The sequence below is a fragment of the Passer domesticus genome, chromosome 15 (genome assembly GCF_036417665.1).
Source record: "Passer domesticus isolate bPasDom1 chromosome 15, bPasDom1.hap1, whole genome shotgun sequence".
Classification (NCBI taxonomy): Eukaryota; Metazoa; Chordata; class Aves; order Passeriformes; family Passeridae; genus Passer; species Passer domesticus.
In genome coordinates this window covers 1,771,126-1,791,093 of record NC_087488.1, presented here as the reverse complement: position 1 = coordinate 1,791,093, position 19,968 = coordinate 1,771,126, and the positions used below count along the sequence as shown (strand labels likewise).

The following is a 19,968-nucleotide window of genomic DNA, read 5'->3' as shown; positions in this document are numbered from 1 at the left end:
AGATGTTCACAAGCAGTGTGGGTGTGGCATTTGGGGACATGGCTTAGTGGTGCCTTTGGCAGTGCTGGGTTAAGGGTTGGGCATAATGATCTTTAAGGTCTTTTCCAAACTAAAAAATTCCATGGCTCTGTGATTCTGTTGCTGTCTGCTGTCTCTCCTGCCACTGTCCCCTGCACTCTGGTGTGTAACACACTCCCCTCTCTTTCTCCCAGCTCTCATGCTGGTTCTTGGCTGCCCCTCTGCTTGGGAATGATTCTAGAAACACCCCTTGCCAAGCAATTGGTTAATGCTGGGGGATGTTGGAGAAGGATAAACAGCCTTAGCAAGCCAGGGAGGGATTCTGTGCTGTGTGAGGAGCAGGACTGATGCTTCCCTTGCTGCTGTCCCTCTTCCTCCACACAGATCAACCCCCTCTCCTACGGAGCTGTGGTCCAGACGTACAGACTGCCCACCTACAGCTGCTATCCCAGGGACTCCTGGGCATCTCTCTGCAAGAAACTGTTCCTTGGAGAGCTCATCTACCCTTGGAAACACAAAGGAGACAAGCAGAACTAAAGACAGTGGAAGAACTTAGGAACTTGACCTGAAAAACACACTGACTCAATGCTTTGGGACCAAAGGCTGCTCAGAGCCAGCAACTGCTCCATCCCTTTAAATAGATTTTGGTAACATAGGAAGGGCTGAATTTTTAAAGGCAAGTATTTTTAAATATTATTTTTCTCTTCCCCTACACTGTGTTTGTATATTATGCTAATGATTATTTTGGAAGCAAAAGGTTAAACCCATCAGTGCCTCATGAAACCAGCACTCAGTGTCGTGGAGGGAGCAGCTCCCAAATGTTTTGGTGATGAATTTCTCCTTCCATGTCAGCTCACAGGGCCATAGCAGATCAACCCCTTACATGGTTTGGAGCCACAATGCTGTGGTGCCTTCAGCCAGAGCATGTTTTGGATCTTTTATGCTTCAGCCCTCAAGCCAGCTGATCAAAACCATGTGGAGAATCAGGTCCTGGAGTCCTGCACTGAAAACTGAACAGCTGGGTGTCTGAGTTCATGGGATATTTATTAATTTCTTTTGAGGAGGGCTTGCACTCACCCTCACTGCAGTACCAGAGGTGTTGGAAGACCAAGGCTGGAGGCTCAGAAGCACAAAGTGTTTTATCATGATTTGTGATTTCTCTTAGGAGAGTAGTTTGCTTTGGATACATTTCCAAAGTGCACGAGTGCTTGGCTTTCCATGTTCTGGTCTCATTTCGATGTGTCTCCTATTCTCTCTCTTGGAAAGGGTGCCTGTGCACTGGAGGATGTCCCATGGGGCATGCAGTGGTTGTGTCAAATTTAAACAGTCCTTACCCAAAATACACTTCCTCCAACTCTGCTCATTCCTCTGCCCCAACTCAAACGAGGAGTCAGTGTCACTGTACCCTGCTTTTTGCACTGGCACATGAGGGCTGTGCTGGATCCTGCCCCTTTTCCCCTGGCTGCCCAAGGACCCAGGGATGGAGGAAGAGGAGAAAGTGCAGTGGCTGCAGTGCCCAGCTCTTCTCTGAATGGCTGCCTCTGTGCACCAGTGGGCATTGGCAGGGCAAGGTGCCCTGGGGCTTTAGGAGCCTTCAGTCAGCACTGCCAGCAAGAGGGTCAGAGTTTCCTACCCCAGCCCTGTGTCCCATCCATGTGCTGGCAGCTGTCACAGAAGAGAAGGGATATCCCCCCCCTGCTTTAGGACATCCCTGGCCAGATGTATTTGGGTTGTCTGGAGCTGCTGAAAGCCCCTCATGGTGCAGTCACTGCCTCTACAGGCATAGCCTGAGCAGGAGAAAAGGAAGTTCTGCAGGCAGGTGCATGGTCCAGGCAAAGCTCCAAGGCCTTTGAGGTTTCTTAGGAAAGGGAGGCAGGACTACATGGGCACTACACTACTCACCCTGAGCCAGGGCAAATCACTGGGGAAAGCCAGTGTGGCAAAGCCCCCCTCACCATCTGCCATTGAGGCTCTGGCTGGAACATCCCTGCCTGCAGAAACTGCAGAGAGCTTGTTCTTTGATGATCTGTGCTTAAAACTCCTGTGCAGTATCTTCTTGTCTTGGAATGATCACTACCTGAGGAATTCTCTGCACTCCAGGTGGGAAACTGCAGGCTGTGATGCATTTAGTGGATGAATCGTCTAAATAACATTTTCTCTTCAGCTGAAGTCAGAGTCATGAGCCCCATCCTCACCTGGCACTGAGCAGAGCAGGTTTACACCTTACCTCCTTCTCATCTCTCCTGTGGAGCTCCTAAATGATATCCCCTGGTTCCTCCCACGCCTGCACAGTTCAGTTTGCTGACTGCTCTGAGAAACTTTGTTATTTTTGATCTTGTGAAAGTAATGTTTCTAATATCCTGGCTTTTAAATCTTTCTGTGGGACCGGACAGGTCATGATGGTCCTGGTCATCCTTGGGGTTCAAATGCCACGATAGCCCCAGTGAGAGCACAGAGCCATGAAAACCAGCAGCTGTGACCTTCCTACTGGGAACCTGCCAGATGTATCAGATGTTCCAGTGCTGGGTTTGTTTACTAAAGGCTGATACTGACTCTGGGGTGGGGAAATACCAAACCAAGAAAAACCTCCTCCTCAAACCTGAGATCCTGACTCTCAGAGAACCTTGAGCAGCCCAGCTGGGCAGTGGCAGCTCCTTGTGCTTGCAGTTGTGTGTCGCCCAGAGCTGGTGCCTGAGCTGCCTCTCTGCTCCTTGCACTGGGTGTTCTCCTTGCCTGCAATGGTATCTGAGCATCTGAGTTGCTTCTGCTGGATGTTTGCCACGTCTCTCCTCTTCCTTTCCAGTCCCTGCTGAAAGAGTCTTCCCCCACCCTTTCCGACTCTGAGCAGAGACATTACAACAGTGTAGCAGACATCCTGCTCAAGAGCACTTGACCTTATGTCATCTCTCTAATTAGAAGTTAGGGTCAGCCTCATCTTCCACGGCAGCACAGACTGGCCCAGTGCTGGCATTTCCTCAGGGAAGAGGCCGCTGGTAAGGCTCTTGCTCTGATTTATCCTCAGATTTATATTATCCAGAGCAGCCCTTGGATGAGAAGTAGTTAAAAATTCCAGATCTCCCATTCCTGCCTCGCACCCCTTATAGCAGGCAGCAAGCAGGCTTTGCCAGCCGTCAGTCAAAGACTCTAATCTTACGGGCTTTTTTTAATACTGCATTTTCTTATTACTATTTCTCCCACCTTTCGGTTCTCAGTGCTGCTACAAACCCCTTCTTTACTTAGGCAGGGGGTTTGTGAAGGAAAATGTGATTCACTGTGTGAAAAACTCTATCCTGAAAAGAAATTCTGCCTTGGAGAAATACTTTCTTCCCCTAACCAGGACTGCATGTGATGATGCTGAAAGGAAACCTCAGTAATTACACTTCACTGAAAGCTCTGGTTATGGGTTTGGGAGTTTTCCCTGATGCTGCAGCTGGACTGTGCCCTGTTCAGGCCCACACAAAGACTGTTGCAAAATATACAATCCATATGTTGACTTCCAGCAGTGTAAGGAAAATCTGCATTTCACCCTGCAGAGAACGAGCTGCTTTCCTTCTGCCCTGTGCTGCCTCTTCCTGCTGCTCCAACACCATTTTCTTGCTTAACCCTATCCCTCAGTGATTTAGCCTTTATGCTTAGACCTGCTGGTCACACGGTCACAGGAAGCTGCTGGAGGTTGTGATCCTCTGGTCCAGCCCCTGCTCATGCAGGGCCACCCAAGGCTGGTTGCCCAGGACCGTGTCCAGATGGCTTTGGGATATCTCCAAGGATGGCAATTCCAACCCCTCCCTGGACAACCTGTGCCAGTGGTTGCTCACCCCCACAGTGAAAAGGTGTTCCCTGCTCTCAGGCAGGGTTTGATGTGTTTCAGTTCGTGACCCTTGTCCTTGTGTTGTGCAGAGCTCAGCGACACCCTGACTCAGATTGCCTCAGTGGATGTGAACATTAGCAGTCCTGTGTCATCTCTGCTCCTGTTCCCCCCCTTCAGGCACTGCTCAGCAGCCCCTTTGCCTTTTGGGGGATAAAGCCTTGGTGAGGGGGGATTGCCTGTGCATTGACTCAGATCCCTGACCTGCTCCTTGGTTCTTTTCTGGACTTGCAGAGAGCCCTTTCTCTCCAGCCACGCTCCTGCCTGTGCTGAGCTCACAGTGGGAGCAGCACCCCAAACCTGGCAGTGTCCAGGTCTGCAGGGCCAGGGAACAGCCCCAGTGTAGAGCCCTGGGGCTCTGCAGGGTGAGTGTGCTGTGCACACACAGGGAACGGGTCTGGATCTCAGCTGATCTTCCACATGACAGGAGGCCACAGGGCTTCCCAGCTGGATTGGGAGTTTTGGGTGCAGGGTAAACATGTTCAGAGCAATGCAAGCCCCATGTGGGCAGCTGATCTGCCTTCCTGCATGACAACTGAGTGCCCACCACCTTTGCCTCTGGCTCAGCATTTTGCGTTAGGGGTTGCTGCAAGAGTCTGTCACCTTTTCCTCCAGCCCTTAGGCACGCCTGGGCCTCAAACCAGGAAAGCTCAGACTCCCCATTTACCATCTCAGCAAGCTAAATATGAGGAGTATTCCTGCACTGATGAGTGCTGCAGGTGACAGGACACCCCGCTGCATTCCCAGGCAGGTACTGGGGCTGGGAGCAGTGGAGGTGTTTGGGGGAAGCTGCAGAACCCAGCTCAGAGCAGGGACAGGCTGCAGCTCCTCTGCCATCCACTGTTATTTAACATGTGTCACTGGGGAAGTTCGTGAGAACTTCACAGTTCTTGTAATCAATCCTCCTCACAGTGTTTTCTGGTTTTGAGTAAAGTATTATAAAAGAGCACTGACTCATTGAGAGTTTCATTAAAAGTGTGTGAGTGTTTGTGAGAGGTTTGGCAAGGAAGTTGAAAGCCACTGTGCATTTCTCCTTCCCTCACGTGAGCCACCAGGCGTTCAGCAGGAGCAAAGTGCTCCCACAGCAGTGACACAGTGTTTGTTTGAAATGTCACCACTAACCCCAGCTGAAGGTGACTTCCTTCCCACTGCAGTCCTGATGTGAAACGCAGCCTGGTGATGTGAAACACAGGCCAGTCCCGTGCACCAGTGCAGGAACAAGACCTGGCTCAGGATCCACACTGGCTTCAGGCTCATCACAGCTCCAGTTCTGCAGGCAGGAGTGCTGGGCAGAGCAATGCACAGCAGGACAGTGACCATGCCAGCAGTGCCAGCTGCAGCAGGGCTGAGGCATGCTGCACATTCCACTGCTTGTGTGCAAGTTTAGGGATGGAGAGCTTTTTTCTACTGATTGGTTTTATTCCTTAATTCAACCTTTTAATCAGAATTTACGTGGATCTTGATTACTCCAGAATAAAGATGTTGGGGGGGAAATCCAGCCCTTACCTCTAGTTTGACTTGCTGCTGAGCACAGCGTGGCTGTCAGCAGCACAGGGACGGGCAGGGCGGCTCAGCTGCTCCAGGCAGGTGTTCATCCCCATCCCAGGGCCTGCCTGGGCACCTCCCAAACCTCTGCTCTCACACACGGGTATTTCAGCATTTGTCCAGCTCTACTTGTTCTGCCAAGGCCAAACCACAAAGCTTGTGCAAGGAGGATCCAATGAATGCCTGCTCAGGCCTGGGAGATGGAGTGATGCTCCTCCAGCTCTGGGTGTTCTGTGATTCAGAGGGGTTCCTTGGTGTCACATGGGCCTGCCCATGTCGTGTGTTCGGTGTGAGGGGGCAGGACAGGTGACAATCCTCTGCAGCACAGCACAATCCAAGCAGCAGCCTAGGCTGGGCCTGGGAGTCACTGGTCCTTCTGGCCACTCCTTCCCTCCTCACAGCAGAGCAGTCACTGCCTTGAATTCCATCCTGTTCTCCTTTTCCCTCTCCCAGCTGAAAGCACGGCTGTGACAAAGTCCCCACATTGCAGCAAGCCCTGCCAAGGTCACCCCTCTGCCAGGAGCCTCTGCCAGGATTGCCCCTCTCCCTTTGCCTCCCACCTCTTGCAGCAATTCCCACCTGTCTGGACTCTGTTTGGTTTCCACCATCCCACCAAAGACAAGAGAAATCCCTGGAATGAGTGAGATGAGTGAGGGCTTTGGCTGGCCCTGTGGAGCAGCAGGACCGAGACCCAGAGGCTGAGAAAAGAGAGATAAAATTGAGGAGATTCCTGCACATCCTCCTCCTGTCCACTTGCACTGCCCTGAATCCAGCAGACTGTTGGACAGAAATGAAGCTTTTCTCTCCTCCTGGAGAAAACAAACATCCCCAGTCCCCCCTCTGTCCTTGCCCTGCTCTGCTCCCCAGGCTGTGCCCTGGGTGGATGTTTCTCCACAGGCTTTACCTTCCAAGCCCCTTCACTCTGGGAATGCAGTGGCCAGGAATGGACAAGAGGACATTTGCTCTTTGGGTTTGCTTTAGCTGCTTTTGTTTTCCTCTGTCAGTGCTCTCACTGTGCTTGGCAGCAGCCTTGGGAGCTGGGAGAGGGCACAGAGGGCAGGCTTGTTTGGGCCCTGCCAGTGGAGAAGCCAAACTGAGCAGCTGAGGGTGAGGATGCCCTTGGCCCACAGGTCACAAACCCCTCACCAGAACAGGCTCCAAAGGAATCCCGAGCTCGTGGCTCCAGGGCAGCACAGGAGCTCGAGCCCTCAGGCTGTGGGACAGGAGAGGGAGCCAGGCTGAAACCACCGAGGAGGGGGCAGCCCCCACTCCCTGTGAGTGTGGAGGGAACAACTCTGGAGAGTCCAGGGAGGCCACAGAGATGCTCCAGGGCTGGAGCCCCTCTGCTCTGGAGCCAGGCTGGCAGAGCTGGGGGTGCTCACCTGCAGAGGAGAAGGCTCCAGGGACACCTCAGAGCCCCTGCCAGGGCCTAAAGGGGCTCCAGGAGAGCTGCAGAGGGACTGGGGACAAGGCATGGAGGGACAGGACACAGGGAATGGCTCCCACTGCCAGAGGGCAGGGCTGGGTGGGATATTGGGAAGGAATTGTTCCCTGTGAGGGTGGGCAGGCCCTGGCACAGGGTGCCCAGAGCAGCTGTGGCTGCCCCTGGATCCCTGGCAGTGTCCAAGGCCAGGCTGGGCAGGGCTTGGAGCAGCCTGGGACAGTGGGAGGTGTCCCTGCCATGGCAGGGGTGGCACTGGATGGGCTTTGAGGTCCCCTTCAACACAAACCATTCTGTGACTATGAAAACATCCCCCTCAATCCATCCCCTCTCCCTGTCCATCCATGAGCGACCCTGCCCTGCCCTGCAGTCCTTCCCAGAACTCCTCGAGGAGCTGCAGGATCCTCGCAGGCTGAGGGGTGTCTGTGCTGCTGGCAGGCCTGGGGCACGTGGGCCATTGGAATGGGATTCACTGGAAGCAGCAGCCTGGGAACGTGGCTGGTGAAATGCCCAGCTCTGGAAAGAGGTGCAGGGTGCTTTGTTCAGCACAGGGATTTGTCAGCAATGATGGCAGGGAGAGGATCCTCCACATTCCCACAGGGAATCCCCTGGGATTGGGTTTGGGAGTGGCTCCTCAGGGATGTCAGGCCAATGCCAAGGGGTTCCAGTGGAGAACATGCAGGAGTCCTGGTACAGGCTCAGCCTGGCACCCACAGCCCCTCTGCCATCCCCATTCCCTGGGGACATGCTGGATGTCACCATGGCTGCCCCCTGCCCCACTGACAAGGGGGTGCACACACCTCCCGCCCCAAGAACCCCCTGCCTGCCATAAAATGGATGCTCACCCACCTGGATGCCCCCAGGTTGTGGGCACTCCTCTCTCTGGATGCCCACCCCATATCTGGAGGAAGACACCCGTATGCCCTCCCACCCGGACATCTCTCACACCTGGATGTCCCCAAATCCTGGGTGCCACCTCTTCTTGGATGCCCCACACATCTGGATGCACCCCATCTGTGTGCCCCTCCCACCTGGATGCTCAGCTCACATCTGGATGCCCTCCCTTCCTGGATGACACCTGGGCGCCCCGCACACACGGATATTCCCCAATCCCTGTCCCCCAGTCCTGATCCCCAATCCCTAATCCCGGTTCTGCAATCCTGATCCCCACTCCCCAGTCCTGCTCCCCAGTCCCGATCCCCAATCCCGCTCCTCAGTCCCGATCCCCAATCCCGATCCCGATCCCCAGTCCCGATCCCCAATCCCGATCCCCAATCCCGATCCCCAGTCCCGCTCCCCAATCCCGATCCCCAATCCCGCTCCTCAGTCCCGATCCCCAATCCCGATCCCGATCCCCAGTCCCGATCCCCAATCCCGATCCCCAATCCCGATCCCGCTCCCCAATCCCGATCCCCAGTCCCGATCCCCAGTCCCGATCCCCAATCCCGATCCCCAATCCCGATCCCCAATCCCGATCCCGATCCCCAATCCCGATCCCCAATCCCGATCCCCAATCCCGCTCCCCAATCCCGATGCCCAATCCCGATGCCCAATCCCGATCCCCAATCCCGATGCCCAATCCCGCTCCCCAATCCCGATCCCCAATCCCGATCCCCAATCCCGATGCCAAATCCCGCTCCCCGATCCCGCTCCCCAATCCCGATCCCCGATCCCGATCCCCGATCCCGCTCCCCGATCCCGATCCCCGATCCCGATCCCCGATCCCGCTCCCCAATCCCGCTCCCCGATCCCGCTCCCCGATCCCCAATCCCGATCCCCAATCCCGGTGCCTCTCCCCCCATCCGGCGCTCCCCCGCCCGACTCGCTGTCCCATCATGCCCCGCTTCCCGCAAGGCACGCCGGGAGCTGTAGTCCTCAGCCGCCCAGTCGTCCGCTGGTCCTGCCCCCTGAGCTCTCAGGGGCGCGTCGGGGCGGGGCGCCTCTGATTGACGTGTGATTGAGCCTATGGAAGTGGCGGGTTTGCGGGGAAGGCGGGGACGTCTCTGATTGACGCGCGGTTTAGCCTATGGGAGCGGCGAGAGCGGAGCCGAGGCGCCGCCTGGGCTGGGGCGGGCGCGGCGCGGCCGTGGGGCGGGGGCGGCCCTGCCCGGCTGAGGTGGGTGGCGGGACCGGAGCCGGGGCTGAGCTGGCGCGGTGCTGCGGCCCGGCGGGGCGGAGCGGGCTCGGGGCCCGGCGGGGCGGCGGCGCTTTGTGCGAGTGGGAGGGCGGAGCGGAGCCGTGTCAGCGGCGGGGGCGCTGCGGGGCCGGGCCGGGCCCTTCCTCCTCCTTCTCCTCCTCCTCGTCCGCCGCAGGTCCCAGCGCGGCCCCGGCGGAAGATGCGCGGCCGGCGGTGAGCGGCGGCGGGGCAGAGGCCGCAGCCCGAGGCTGGCGGGCGGAGGATGCGGGCCGGGCCGCCCCGCCGATGAGAGGCAGGATGGGCACCCAGGGCAGCCCGGTGAAGAGCTACGATTACCTGCTCAAGTTCCTGCTGGTGGGCGACAGCGACGTGGGGAAGGGGGAGATCCTGGAGAGCCTGCAGGACGGCGCCTCCGAGTCCCCCTACGCCTACAGCAACGGTAAGGGGGGCCGGGGGAGCCGGGCCGCAGGACCCCCATCGCTGTCACAGCCCGATCGCTGTCGCCTCCCCCGGCATTGCTGTCACCCGCATCCCGCGGGGACCCCCGGGGGCCGTCACCCCAGCGCCGAGCTGCCGGGCAGGGAGGGGTTGTTTTGCTTTCTCCTTTGTTTTATTTTTGTGGTTTTTTTTTTTTTTTTGTCATTAACTGGGAGCGCAGCGCGTGGCAGGCAGATCAGAGGCCTCCTGAGCTCCTTGAAATGCCCCAGATCTGGAGGCGAATGTGGGCAGAGGGGCTGGTGTCTGATGTAATCCCTGGATGCGCAGCCGGACCCTTCCCAAGCGCTCCAGGCAGGGCTGCCTCCCTCTCCCCGGCTGCCACAAGCACCGAGCCGTTCCCAGAGGAAGCAGGGGCTGTAACAAAAGAACTGGAGCCTGGTTGCCAGCCCAGAGCCGCTCTGGCTCCGTGGCTGTACCGGGAGCGGCCGGGTTGGCTGCTCCACCTCCTGCCAGCGTCGAGGTTCCTGATGGAGCCCATGACAGACCATTAACTACGGTATCACAAGACCGTAATTAAGAGCCAAGGAGTAGCGCTGTGCATTTCCTGCAGTTACGGTGTAGCACGGCCTGGCGGGGTGCGGGTCCTGCTGTAGGTGTCAATCTGTCATCCTTCCCCTCCTCCGTGCACAGTAACATCCCCGAGGGCTCAGACCCTGCCTCATCGCTGCAGCCTAGGGCAGGAGCAGGTAGTGCCGGGTTTTGCCTGTATCAGGAACCCGAGGGAATCGGGAGCTCCTTGGTGCTCTGCACTGGCCAAACCTGGAGCGTGCAGTGGTGGGGCTCCGACCACACTCGGTCCTTGGAGCTACCACCAGTTCCACCAGAGCTGATGCAAATGCACACCTGCTCCACGGAGATTTACGGGGAGGTGGTGACTCAGAAGTGGAGCTGCCTGTGAAATGGGAGCAGCGCTTCAGGAGGGAGAAGGCTTTGCTATCATTCATCTCCTTGGGTGTCTGGCTGGGCTGGTGTGGTTTGCCTTTGAGGAGGTGCTGGGCGCTTCAGAGCTTCCCCGAAGAGAGTTTGTGTTTCTGGAGAGCCTGCCTCACCTGGGAGCTGTGGAACTGCTCTCTGGGGTTGGTGTTTACTGTGCAGAGTGTAACGGGGTGGCTGTTTTAAGTGAAGTGTTACAGTTGGAATTGTCTCCTGATTGAAGTGGGTTTGAAGCAGAAAAGGTAGGAATAAGGAGTGAGTTGAGTGGGGTCTTTGGTATGGGCATGAGACCCAAAGACCAGGGATATTGGCTACTATAGACCTTTTATTTCAGAACCCACTCTTTTGTAGCAACTAAATACCAGCATCTTTTTGTTGGAAAAAGAAACCTCAGTGAATAATTTCAGAACCTTCCCTTGTCCTCTGTGGGCAATTGAGCCCATTCCTAATTAGAGAATTAGGTCACGTACTGTTGTTTCACAGTAATATATGCTCTGGTAGTCTCTGCTTCTGTTGATTCTGAGAGGCGACGCACCTTTAGGATAATCAGCTGGTGTGGCTTTGATATCCAAATGAATTTGATCCTGCTGATGGTGCTGACAGCCTTGGCAGTGGAACTCCCTGTGCCTCTGGCACAGCTGGGACGTGCTGCCAGGGCATGCTGCTCCCCTGCCCTGACAGAGACCATCCCCTAAGCAAAGGCTCTTGGATTTTGGGAACAGCTCAAGCCTGGCATCCTCTTTGACACATACCTAATGTCATCCCAAAACAGCAATGCTGGAATGTCATGTGGAGATTCTGTTTGTAAATCTACTGGGAAGCACGTTGTCCTCATCCTCATCCCCTCCTAGATCCCACATCCCAATTTTAAAATGAGTGTTGTGTCATCTTCCCCTGTTTTGGTCAGTGCAGAAAGCACAACTTGTGTGTGCTTTGGGCTGCTCTTGTGGTGGGGACATCTCGTGTGCAGCTCAGGTCCCTAATCTTGGCAGGAAGGGGAGAGAGAGAGTGTTGCCTTCTCTGTCTGCTTGGGGTCTGCTGCTTTTACTCTGTTGTGTGGAAACAGTTGTAAGCAGCCAGGTTTTGTGATGCAGAGTGGAATGGATTGTCCTTCCAGCTCAGGGAAGGCACACCCTGAGAAGTGAAGCTCTGTATTTTAGCTGCTCTTACCCAGCCTATTAGAAAAGGGATTGAGGGATTCCTCTGTGCTCCCTGGGCATCTGGGTGTTGGATCAGCACACAGCTGAGATATGAAAGCTGTTGGATTTTAGGTGCTGTAAGCAGCCTCTGCCTGCCTGTGTCCAGTATCTGAGAGCCTGGGATGCAGTGGGAGCTGTGTCTGTCCTACAGCACCATGGGTGCTTCTGTCCATCCTTTTTCAGGATCCCTGAACAGCAGTGTCACTTCTCAGCACAGCGTTGGAGCTTGGCACCTCATTCTAAATCGGGCACATCTTATATTAGCCCCTGCAGTTTCTGTGGTGCATAGCAAGGCCTCAGCAATGTCCTTTCTTTAAATTGCTGGCAAAATAAACCTGCTCTGTGGGAGCAGAGGTGGTTGTTACTCCTGGTACAGGAGGAGATGTGAGCAATGCCCTGACCATTGCTGCACCAAACTATGAGGGCAGTGAGTATGGAGTTTCTAGTGACAAAAAGGTGGCATTTTGAGGAGGAAATTGACGTCCAGTTGTCACTTGTGTGTTCCTTACTAGGTTCCTGCTGGAGCTATCAATCTCCAGGAGCATCAGCCAAGCATGCACCCTGTGAAGAGCAGGGAGTGTTGTTTTTGACCTGTGGCTGGGTATTGTAACTGATTTGGACTTAGCTTTTGCTTTTTCTTGTCCATCCACAGAAGACCCTGAATTAAGCCTTCCTACTATTGTTTTGACAGGGAGAACATTAATGCTCTTCTGGGCTTCCAACGTTGTCCTTCTTCCCAGGTTTCACCCTCCCTTTCTCAAATCTGTAGTTGTGGAGGCAGGATGCTTAGAGCCTCACTGCTGCTCTGGACAGCTGGAGGATCTCACCTGGGAACCAAAAATCCTGCATTTTCCCTGAATGCCCTCTGTGCTGTCAGTGCTGGCTCCTTCTCCCTAGATGCAGGGAGGAGCTGCTCTGTGCCATGAGCCACAGGGTTACACCAGACTCGAGCGAAACTGTGCTTTACTTGTGGATGAGTCCCCTGCACAGATCACTTTGGTCTTTAAACAGCTGTCCTCATCCATCCCCAAGTACTGAAGCAGGAGAGAAATGTGTTGGTCACAGGGTGTTTGGGATATGGACGTGGTGGAGCTGCACGTGAAAGTAGGGGTGGTGTGTGTGCTGTGCATTAGGGGCACGAGGCTGCTCCTCACCTGAGGGACCCGTGGCTTTGTCACACTGTGTCACCCATCCACTCTGGAGTAGCTGGTTATTCATGTGCTGAAATGATCTCGCCCAGCAGGTTTGTTGGCTTGCAGGAGCAGCCAGCCCTGGGCTGAGCCCTGGCTGAGTCAGGGCAGCTCTCTGTGCTCTGCAGGAGAGGGCCAGCGCTGCCCTGGGAGACAGTGCTGGTGCCCCAGGGCCAGGGCCAGGGCTGGGCTCACCACCCAGACCTGAGGGTGATGTGCTCCCTCCTCACTCTCCCTCCTCACATGATGGAGGGCTTTTTCTGTGCCTGCCTTCCCCCTCACCTGCTGCTGTTCCCACAGGAAAGCAGAAATGTGTGTTAGGGAGAGAGTAGAGCGTGTTTTGGAGCAGATGGCTTTGACTGGAAAGGGGGTGGATTTTTATTTTTATTTTCCCTGTCCTCAGCTTGTATTAAAAAAGTGATGAGGATGCAGTCAATGTCCTCACTCTGATCTTGCAGTGAGCACACAGAAGCTGAAATGAGAGTCCTGCCCTGCACAGAGTTGGTGCTGACACCAGCCCTAATGCAGAGCCCCAGCACCTCCTTTCAACCCTGTCCCTTGGCTGGGTTTTAGTACCTTTATTCAGGCACCATCCTTAGGTGCTCTGTATCCCATTGCTATCCAGGCCCAAGGCAATGTCAGGGAAAAGGCACCTGAAGTGCTCAATGCAGTAGCTGCTCACAGGTTTTGTGGTTTAGGTGGAAACTGGATCTCTCCCAAGAACTCTTCCCCAATAGCAGAAGTGCAGGAATTCAGCTCCTGGGCAGCAGCAGCAGCAGCAGCAGCAAGCCCACTAGGGCTGGGGGTTCCCTGCCAGGAGCAAGGGCTGGGGCAGTGCAGCTTCCTGCCCTTTCCCTGACCAGGAGGAACGGGAGAGGCAGCTGAAGACACTGCCCAGCCCTTCGGAGGTGGTCGGTCCCTTCCAGCGCCGCTGTTTGCCTGGGGGCTGCTGTTAATTACCAGGTTGTTTATTTGAGTGATCCACAGCTTCGGATGTCTTTTCCTCTGGTTGTTTCAGTGCAACTGTCTGAATCTGGAGATCCCTCAGATGCTTCTTTCAAGTCTTCCTTTACAGCAGTTCCTGTCCTGATATGTCCTGTGACCCCTCAGGCACCAGTGTGCAACCAGAAACTCCCCTGCTAGTTCCATGCCAAGCAGGGGATAATCTGTCCCACAGCAGCATGTACAGGCAGGGAGGGAAGAGACACTTGGTGTCATCCACTTTGCTGCCATGGAGGGCATGTGAAGGGATGTTGCCCAGTGCTTCTGCTCCTTGCCTGCTGAGTTTCCAAGACTGACCACGGAGATGGTCTCTCACTTCTGATCTGCAGCCTCCGTGGTGCTGCTGTTTGGCTGCAGGACCTGCTGTACTGGTTTGCTTTTCACAGCCTTAAAAAGTGTGTAGCTGAGCAGCTCTGCTCTAAACATGAGCTTGTGTAAGCACAGGACCTCTCTTCATACTGGCTCACCCTCCTGAGCAGACAAGAATTGCTGGGTGACCCCATGTGCAGTAAAACCTCAGACAGGGCCAGCACTGATGTAGTGGCACCTTCTGGGTATAGGCATGAGAGCTACAGATGTTGAGCCCAGATTTCAGATGGCAGCTGAGTGCTCATCCTGGTGCTGCTGCACTGTCAGGGCTCTCTTTGGCATCAGCAGGGAGGGAAGCCTTGGTTCTGGTGCTGCTTTGCTGCCTCCTCCTCCTCACCTGACCGGTCCCACCCAACGTCCTGCTCTGCTGGAGCAGCACTGTCCCTGGCAATGGCAGACACGGGCTGGCTGCCCCACTGCTTCAGCTGCTGCACTCCCGTGGAAACTGCTCTTTGTTTTCTGGCAGGACTGTATTCTTTGGAATAATGTTTCAGTTTGAGGCTTTAGCACTCTTGTGCAAGGAGGATTGAGGCAAAGTGTTCCAAGTGCAGCCCAGCCATCACGTTCCTGTAGTGGCTGCACAAGTGATGTGCAGGAAATGTTGGAGCTGGACTGTGCTCGTCATGCTGTTGGAAACCTCTTTGGATGGCTTGCAGAGTGCAGAGTATTGTTGCAGCAATTCCTGCTGTCTGCCAGCACTTGCATCAGTGTCCTTCAGGGATGTTCACTTCCCTGTCATCAGAGATGCAGAGCTGATCTCATCAGAGCAGGCAACTCAGAAACAGCTCCAGCATCTCTTATTTCTGCATTGTTTACTACATAACCTTTGTGTGAAAAATAGTTCCAAAGATACAGTGCTGAACCTCCAGCTCTGCTTGTTGTGGGACTAACCAGCTGCGATTTAAACTTAAATTCCAAAATAAAGCCAACAAACAAAAAAAATCCCCATTAGGCCAAAACCCAACCCCCAAACCAAGAGTCTGGCAGGTTTGGTTTCTCTCTCTAGTCGGGGTTAGAGGTGCAGAACAGTGTAGGTTGTTATGTGTGCAGAACTTCTGAGGAGGGTTGTGTTTTTGTTAGGGTTTTATAAAGCTGGGGACCTACTCTGCAAAGTTCTGGATTGCACTGCAGAGTTCTCACCACCTCTAATCCCTCTATAAAAGCTGTGCTTTTATGGCTGTTAACGTGTTCCAGAGCCCTGAGTGCACAAAGGTGGTGTGAGCTGAGCAGTACAAAGCTGAAATGGGTGGAATGTTCTTCTAATAACTGGGATTAAAAGTTTTGCTGTGTTTTTTGTTTGTAAAAAGCAGGCAGGTTTTGCTCTCTCCAGATTCCACACCAAAACTGTCCACACCTCTCCTGGTGAGGAGGTTTTTGGTTGGTTCAGTATTTAAGCTGCATAGGAAAGACCATGGAAATTAGTCTCCTCCTCCTCCTCCTTCAGCTTTTGTTTCCAGCTGTTCCCTGACGTGTTTTCCTCTGCAGCCTCGCTCTCTCAGAACAGCAGAGCATCTTTCCATTGCACTTGAGAATAGCTACGCTCTGAGCTGAGGCTTTGAGCTGTGGTTTTGTAACCTTGCTGGTTAAAATCTGGTTTTCTTTGCTTTTACCCCTCGCTGTCCCCTGGCACTCCAGCTCGAGCTCTAGAGGAGCATTATGTCATATCAATTCCTGTGTGATTGCAGGCACTGGAGGAGGAAGGAAGCTCCAGTGTGAAAACCTTTTGCTTTGTTTTGCTAAAGGGTTTTCTGTAAGGTGAGCCTCACCTGAAAGAAAATCACCCTGAGGCTCAGAGGGTGGTGGCTCAAGGCAAGAAACCTCCATCAAAGAGTCTGTTTGCTTCTGCAAAAGTTGTAGTAAATAGTAAGGTTGCAACATAGCTTGGAGATTGTTTGTTCCTATAGAGCTTCTATTTGCTGAAAGTATTTTTACGTAGCCACAGCTTTTTAGATTTTCTTCCTCTTTTCTGCTTCATCTTTGTTTCATTTCCATCAGCCAATTCTAGCTATTGTTAGATCATTTAAAAACTTTGACACCTGTTCTCCTATAAATATAACATCTGAAATTCTTAATGTCCTGTATGTTCTGGGCAGGATCAGACATTGAATTGGGACAAAAGTCCTCGTGCAATTCAAACATAATATTGCTGCTTAAACCATCAGTGGTTAAGAAGGAGACAGGCAGAAAGGGGACACTGAAAGGCTGCATTCAAACGACAGTTTAACAAAAGGTTCTGAGCATCTTTGGGGTAACCTTTTAAATAAAATGCAGACTTTAAAAAATAATTGGGGGGGATTTTAACTTGTTTCTAGCCCAGCTGCTGGGGTCCTGGGCCCATTTGGGGGTTTTACTGTACCATTTGCCTCTCTGTGCAAGTGATTGGCCCTGCTCCCTGCTCAGTCCTGGACACAGAAATTACCCTGCCGTGTTTCCTTTGGTGCCAGCTGTAACAGCACCTGTAACAGGCCTTTTTTCCATGGTTCTGGAGTGGAGGCCAAGTGGACTGCAGACAGAACGAGATGGAAAAAGCCTCAACCAAGCAATGAGCAAAGATAATGCAGCAACCCACCCCCTCATAAATAAGGGGATATTTTGCCCACCGTTTATTTAATCTTAAATCCTCTCTTGTCCCAAGAGTTGTTATTTTTCTAACATTGTCAAACTGCCTGAGTAACTTGGTGGTAAAATACGTCCAGGAAACTGCAGGCCTGTGCTGTGGCACAAGGAGATGAAACTCTGCAGGGTAGATCTTACCTGAGGACCTTACCTGTGTTTGCCATGGAACACCTCTGTGGGTGAGACACACTTGTGTTCTTGTAGGGCTCATCTGTATTAAAAGGCTAAAATTCAATACTTTCTTCTGTTTTAAAAATGTCAAATGCTGGCTTTTCCCTGGTGGCAGCAAAAGTGCTCCAGAGAGGCTGCCAGGGTAGCTGGAGTGGGATCTTTGTCCTGTAGGTCAGGAGGGGACCTGGGAGGCTCCAATTTGGGCTTGGAAAACCTGGTTTCAGGCTGGTGAGAGCTGCTGTGAGGCAGCAGAGTTTGTACAGGTGTGTGGTGAGGTGCTTGCTGTGCCAGTCCGTCCTTCAAGGACAAGGAGGGAGAACTGAACACACCTGCCATGCACTGTAAGTCAGGTCTCTGGAGATTTGTTGTCATTGGAAACAGGACATGGAAAGGTGAAACCAATGTTAGCAGCCATCCTGGTGCTTCCAACATGCAGCAGCCCTTTCCTGGCTGTGGTTGGTGCAGCAAGACCAAACTTGGGAGCTTGAGAAATTCCTGGGGAGTGGAATCTCTGTAGCTGTTCTGGGAACTCTGCAAGCGTCTGCTTAACCTGTGTACACCCAGCTTAAGGGCTGCAGCTGTCTCTGGGTGTTCGGGTGTGGAGCATGGGTCTGGAAATGCTGGGCTTTTGCTGGCAAAACCTGGGGATGCCAGCAGGGTGTGGATGGGGATCCCAGGGATCGGAGCCAGGATCCCTGAGCAGGTGTGCATCTGAGCCTGGCATGCGCCGTGCAGGCTGCCCAGGTGTGGTGTGGGAATGCCACGAGGGTCTGATGCTGCAGAGCAGCATTTCCCTGCACAGTGTCCACAGAAGTGTAACTATGGAGGGATAGGATATTCAAAGTATTTTGGACAAATACTTGGATTTTTTTGAGTGTTGGGGATTTTTTTTGTCTCCAAGCATATCTTGATGTTTGTACGGTCATCCAGCAACAATGCAGACTGTTATGGTGCCCTCTGATTTCCCACACAGGCTGCCTTTGTTTCTGTGTGCAGCTGTGTAGTTTTTATGGAGATCTGAATTGCAAGGCATGAAGAAACTCTTTTGTTTGTTGTCACTTCTGTGCATAAAATCATTCTTGATTTTCTTCTAAAGCACAAATCCACTTCACATCCCTGGTTCTGGACTGACTTTGGACTGTTTCTGGGATTTCCCGGGTGTCTGCTGAAATTGTTGGAGCTTTAAGAACAGATTTGCTCCTGGCTTCAAATGCCATTTTGTGATGCAATTGTCCCCCTTAAGTGCGCCCAGAACAGAGTTCCTCTGTGTGAGAACCATATAGCTGCTGAAACGGTGCTGGGCTTGCAGCAGGCAGTGGACAAGTGAAATCTGCAAATCCGGCCTTCTTAGAGGTCTCCAAATCAATCTTTTCTTTTTGGCTGGTTACAAAACCAAAAAGGCAATTATTTGCCGGAGGTGCCCAGCTCCAGGCCCTCTCAGCTGGAGATGAAGATCCTGGGAACTGATGTGAGCAGCCTTCCTGTGAAAGGCTTCCAGGCTAAATGGAAATCCCTCTCAGCTGAAATGAGGCATCTGTGAATGGAAGATGGAGTACGTTTTTCAGGAGAAAATCTACAAATCTGGGTGACTGCAGATAATTGAAAGGCGTGTGTTCTCTCTCTGTTTCAGCAGTGTGTCTGTACGAGGTGCTTGGCAGCTCGCTGGGTTTCTCACGGAGCTGCCAAGCGCCGCAGCAGCGCCCGGGGCTGGCGGAGCCGTGGGCTCTGCGTGGGGCTCCCCTCCTGCCCAGAGCAGCTCCTGCTCCTCCTGCTCTGCCGCTCACGGAATAACGGGAGGCTCTTGTTGCCTCCAGCGAGCGGTGCAGCGAGGGGGGATCGTGGTGAGCTGCAGTCAGCGGGAGGGACGAGGGTAAGAGCAGGGGCCGGGCACGGTGCTGCTCTCCTTCATGCCCGTGGGGACCGAGGCCTCTTGATCCTGCTCCCAAAGCTCAGCTACGGTGCAGGACAGGATGACAGAGGTAAAATCACACACTTGACCTTCAGTGCCAGCTCTGCAGGCAGGAACTGGGCTGTTTTGCTGTGATGCTGTTGGGTGGCTTCTATCATCCTGCTCAAAACAGAATAGTGATACTGTGACATTGAAAGACACAGACCTGGGATAAATCCACCTATGTTTGGTTGACCCCTGTTGTTGGTGATGATAATTTGTTTCTCTCTTTAAAGAGTGGGTAATTGAAACGTGACTCAAAGGGATGAGCTCATGTGTTGTTTGGAAGGGATTTTTTCCCGTGGCTCACAGCTCTGAGCTGACTAGTTAAATTGCTGCTGTTAATGTGCTGCTGTATACACTTTTTAAGGTTGGGTGACTTCATCAGTTGCTATTTGAATAGCTTGAATTCTCTTTTTTCATCTGTTATGTTGACGCCACATTTGCAACATCTGTTATGTTGTGCCTCATACCACATTTTTTCTGAACAATTTATTATCACTTACAGATGACAGAGAGAGTAACTACTCCTGTAAGCTGGGGTGGAAGATAATGCACCTGTGGTATCTTCTTACAGATGTTTCTGCCCGTTTTTAAAGTGCTTGTGAAATTAGAGGATCTCAAGCCTGCATGCATAACCTGGGTGCTGGCCCCAGCAGCTGCTTTCTGCCTGGGAGTGGGTTTAGTGTTGGATTAGTACACTTGGTTAAACCTGTTTGCTCTGAACATGCTTTCAGCAGCTCCTGGCCACCTGTGATTTCCATGCCAGTCTGCCTCGTTTGACTAGAAGTGATGCAACAAGTCCTCCTCTATCAGCTTTTGCCCACAAACAACCAATTCTGACAAGTGAATTCTGCCTTTTCCCTCACAAGCTGGTGAGGGCTTGTAAAAAACCCAAAACAACAAAACCCTGAAATAAGACATTTTAATCCACATTTACAATGTGTCCTGGCTTTGTATTCTGCTCTTGGAGCAATGTCCTGGGTTGGCTGTATGATGCTTGGTCACTGGCCTCAGTTGCTGTAGGTGACATTTC

At 53.2% G+C, this 19,968-nt stretch overlaps 2 protein-coding genes across 4 annotated transcripts in view; both read left to right on the top strand.

Moving 5' to 3' along the window:
• The window catches only part of PIGQ (phosphatidylinositol glycan anchor biosynthesis class Q), a 37,711-nt gene extending 32,924 nt beyond the window's left edge, over positions 1-4,787 (top strand). For 2 of the 3 annotated variants that reach the window (XM_064389802.1, XM_064389803.1), the window contains exon 11: positions 403-4,784. In XM_064389802.1, the coding sequence (XP_064245872.1) occupies positions 403-555 (153 nt within the window). In that variant the 3' untranslated portion in view covers positions 556-4,784. Of the gene's footprint in view, positions 1-402 lie in introns of all 3 variants that reach the window. The other variant, XM_064389804.1, reaches the window with a different exon arrangement.
• A 4,195-nt stretch (positions 4,788-8,982) lies between these two features.
• RAB40C (RAB40C, member RAS oncogene family) overlaps positions 8,983-19,968 on the top strand; it is a 36,892-nt gene continuing 25,906 nt past the window's right edge. The window contains exon 1 of the mRNA XM_064389798.1: positions 8,983-9,445. Within this exon, the coding sequence (XP_064245868.1) occupies positions 9,292-9,445 (154 nt within the window). The 5' untranslated portion in view covers positions 8,983-9,291. The remainder of the gene's footprint in view (positions 9,446-19,968) is intronic.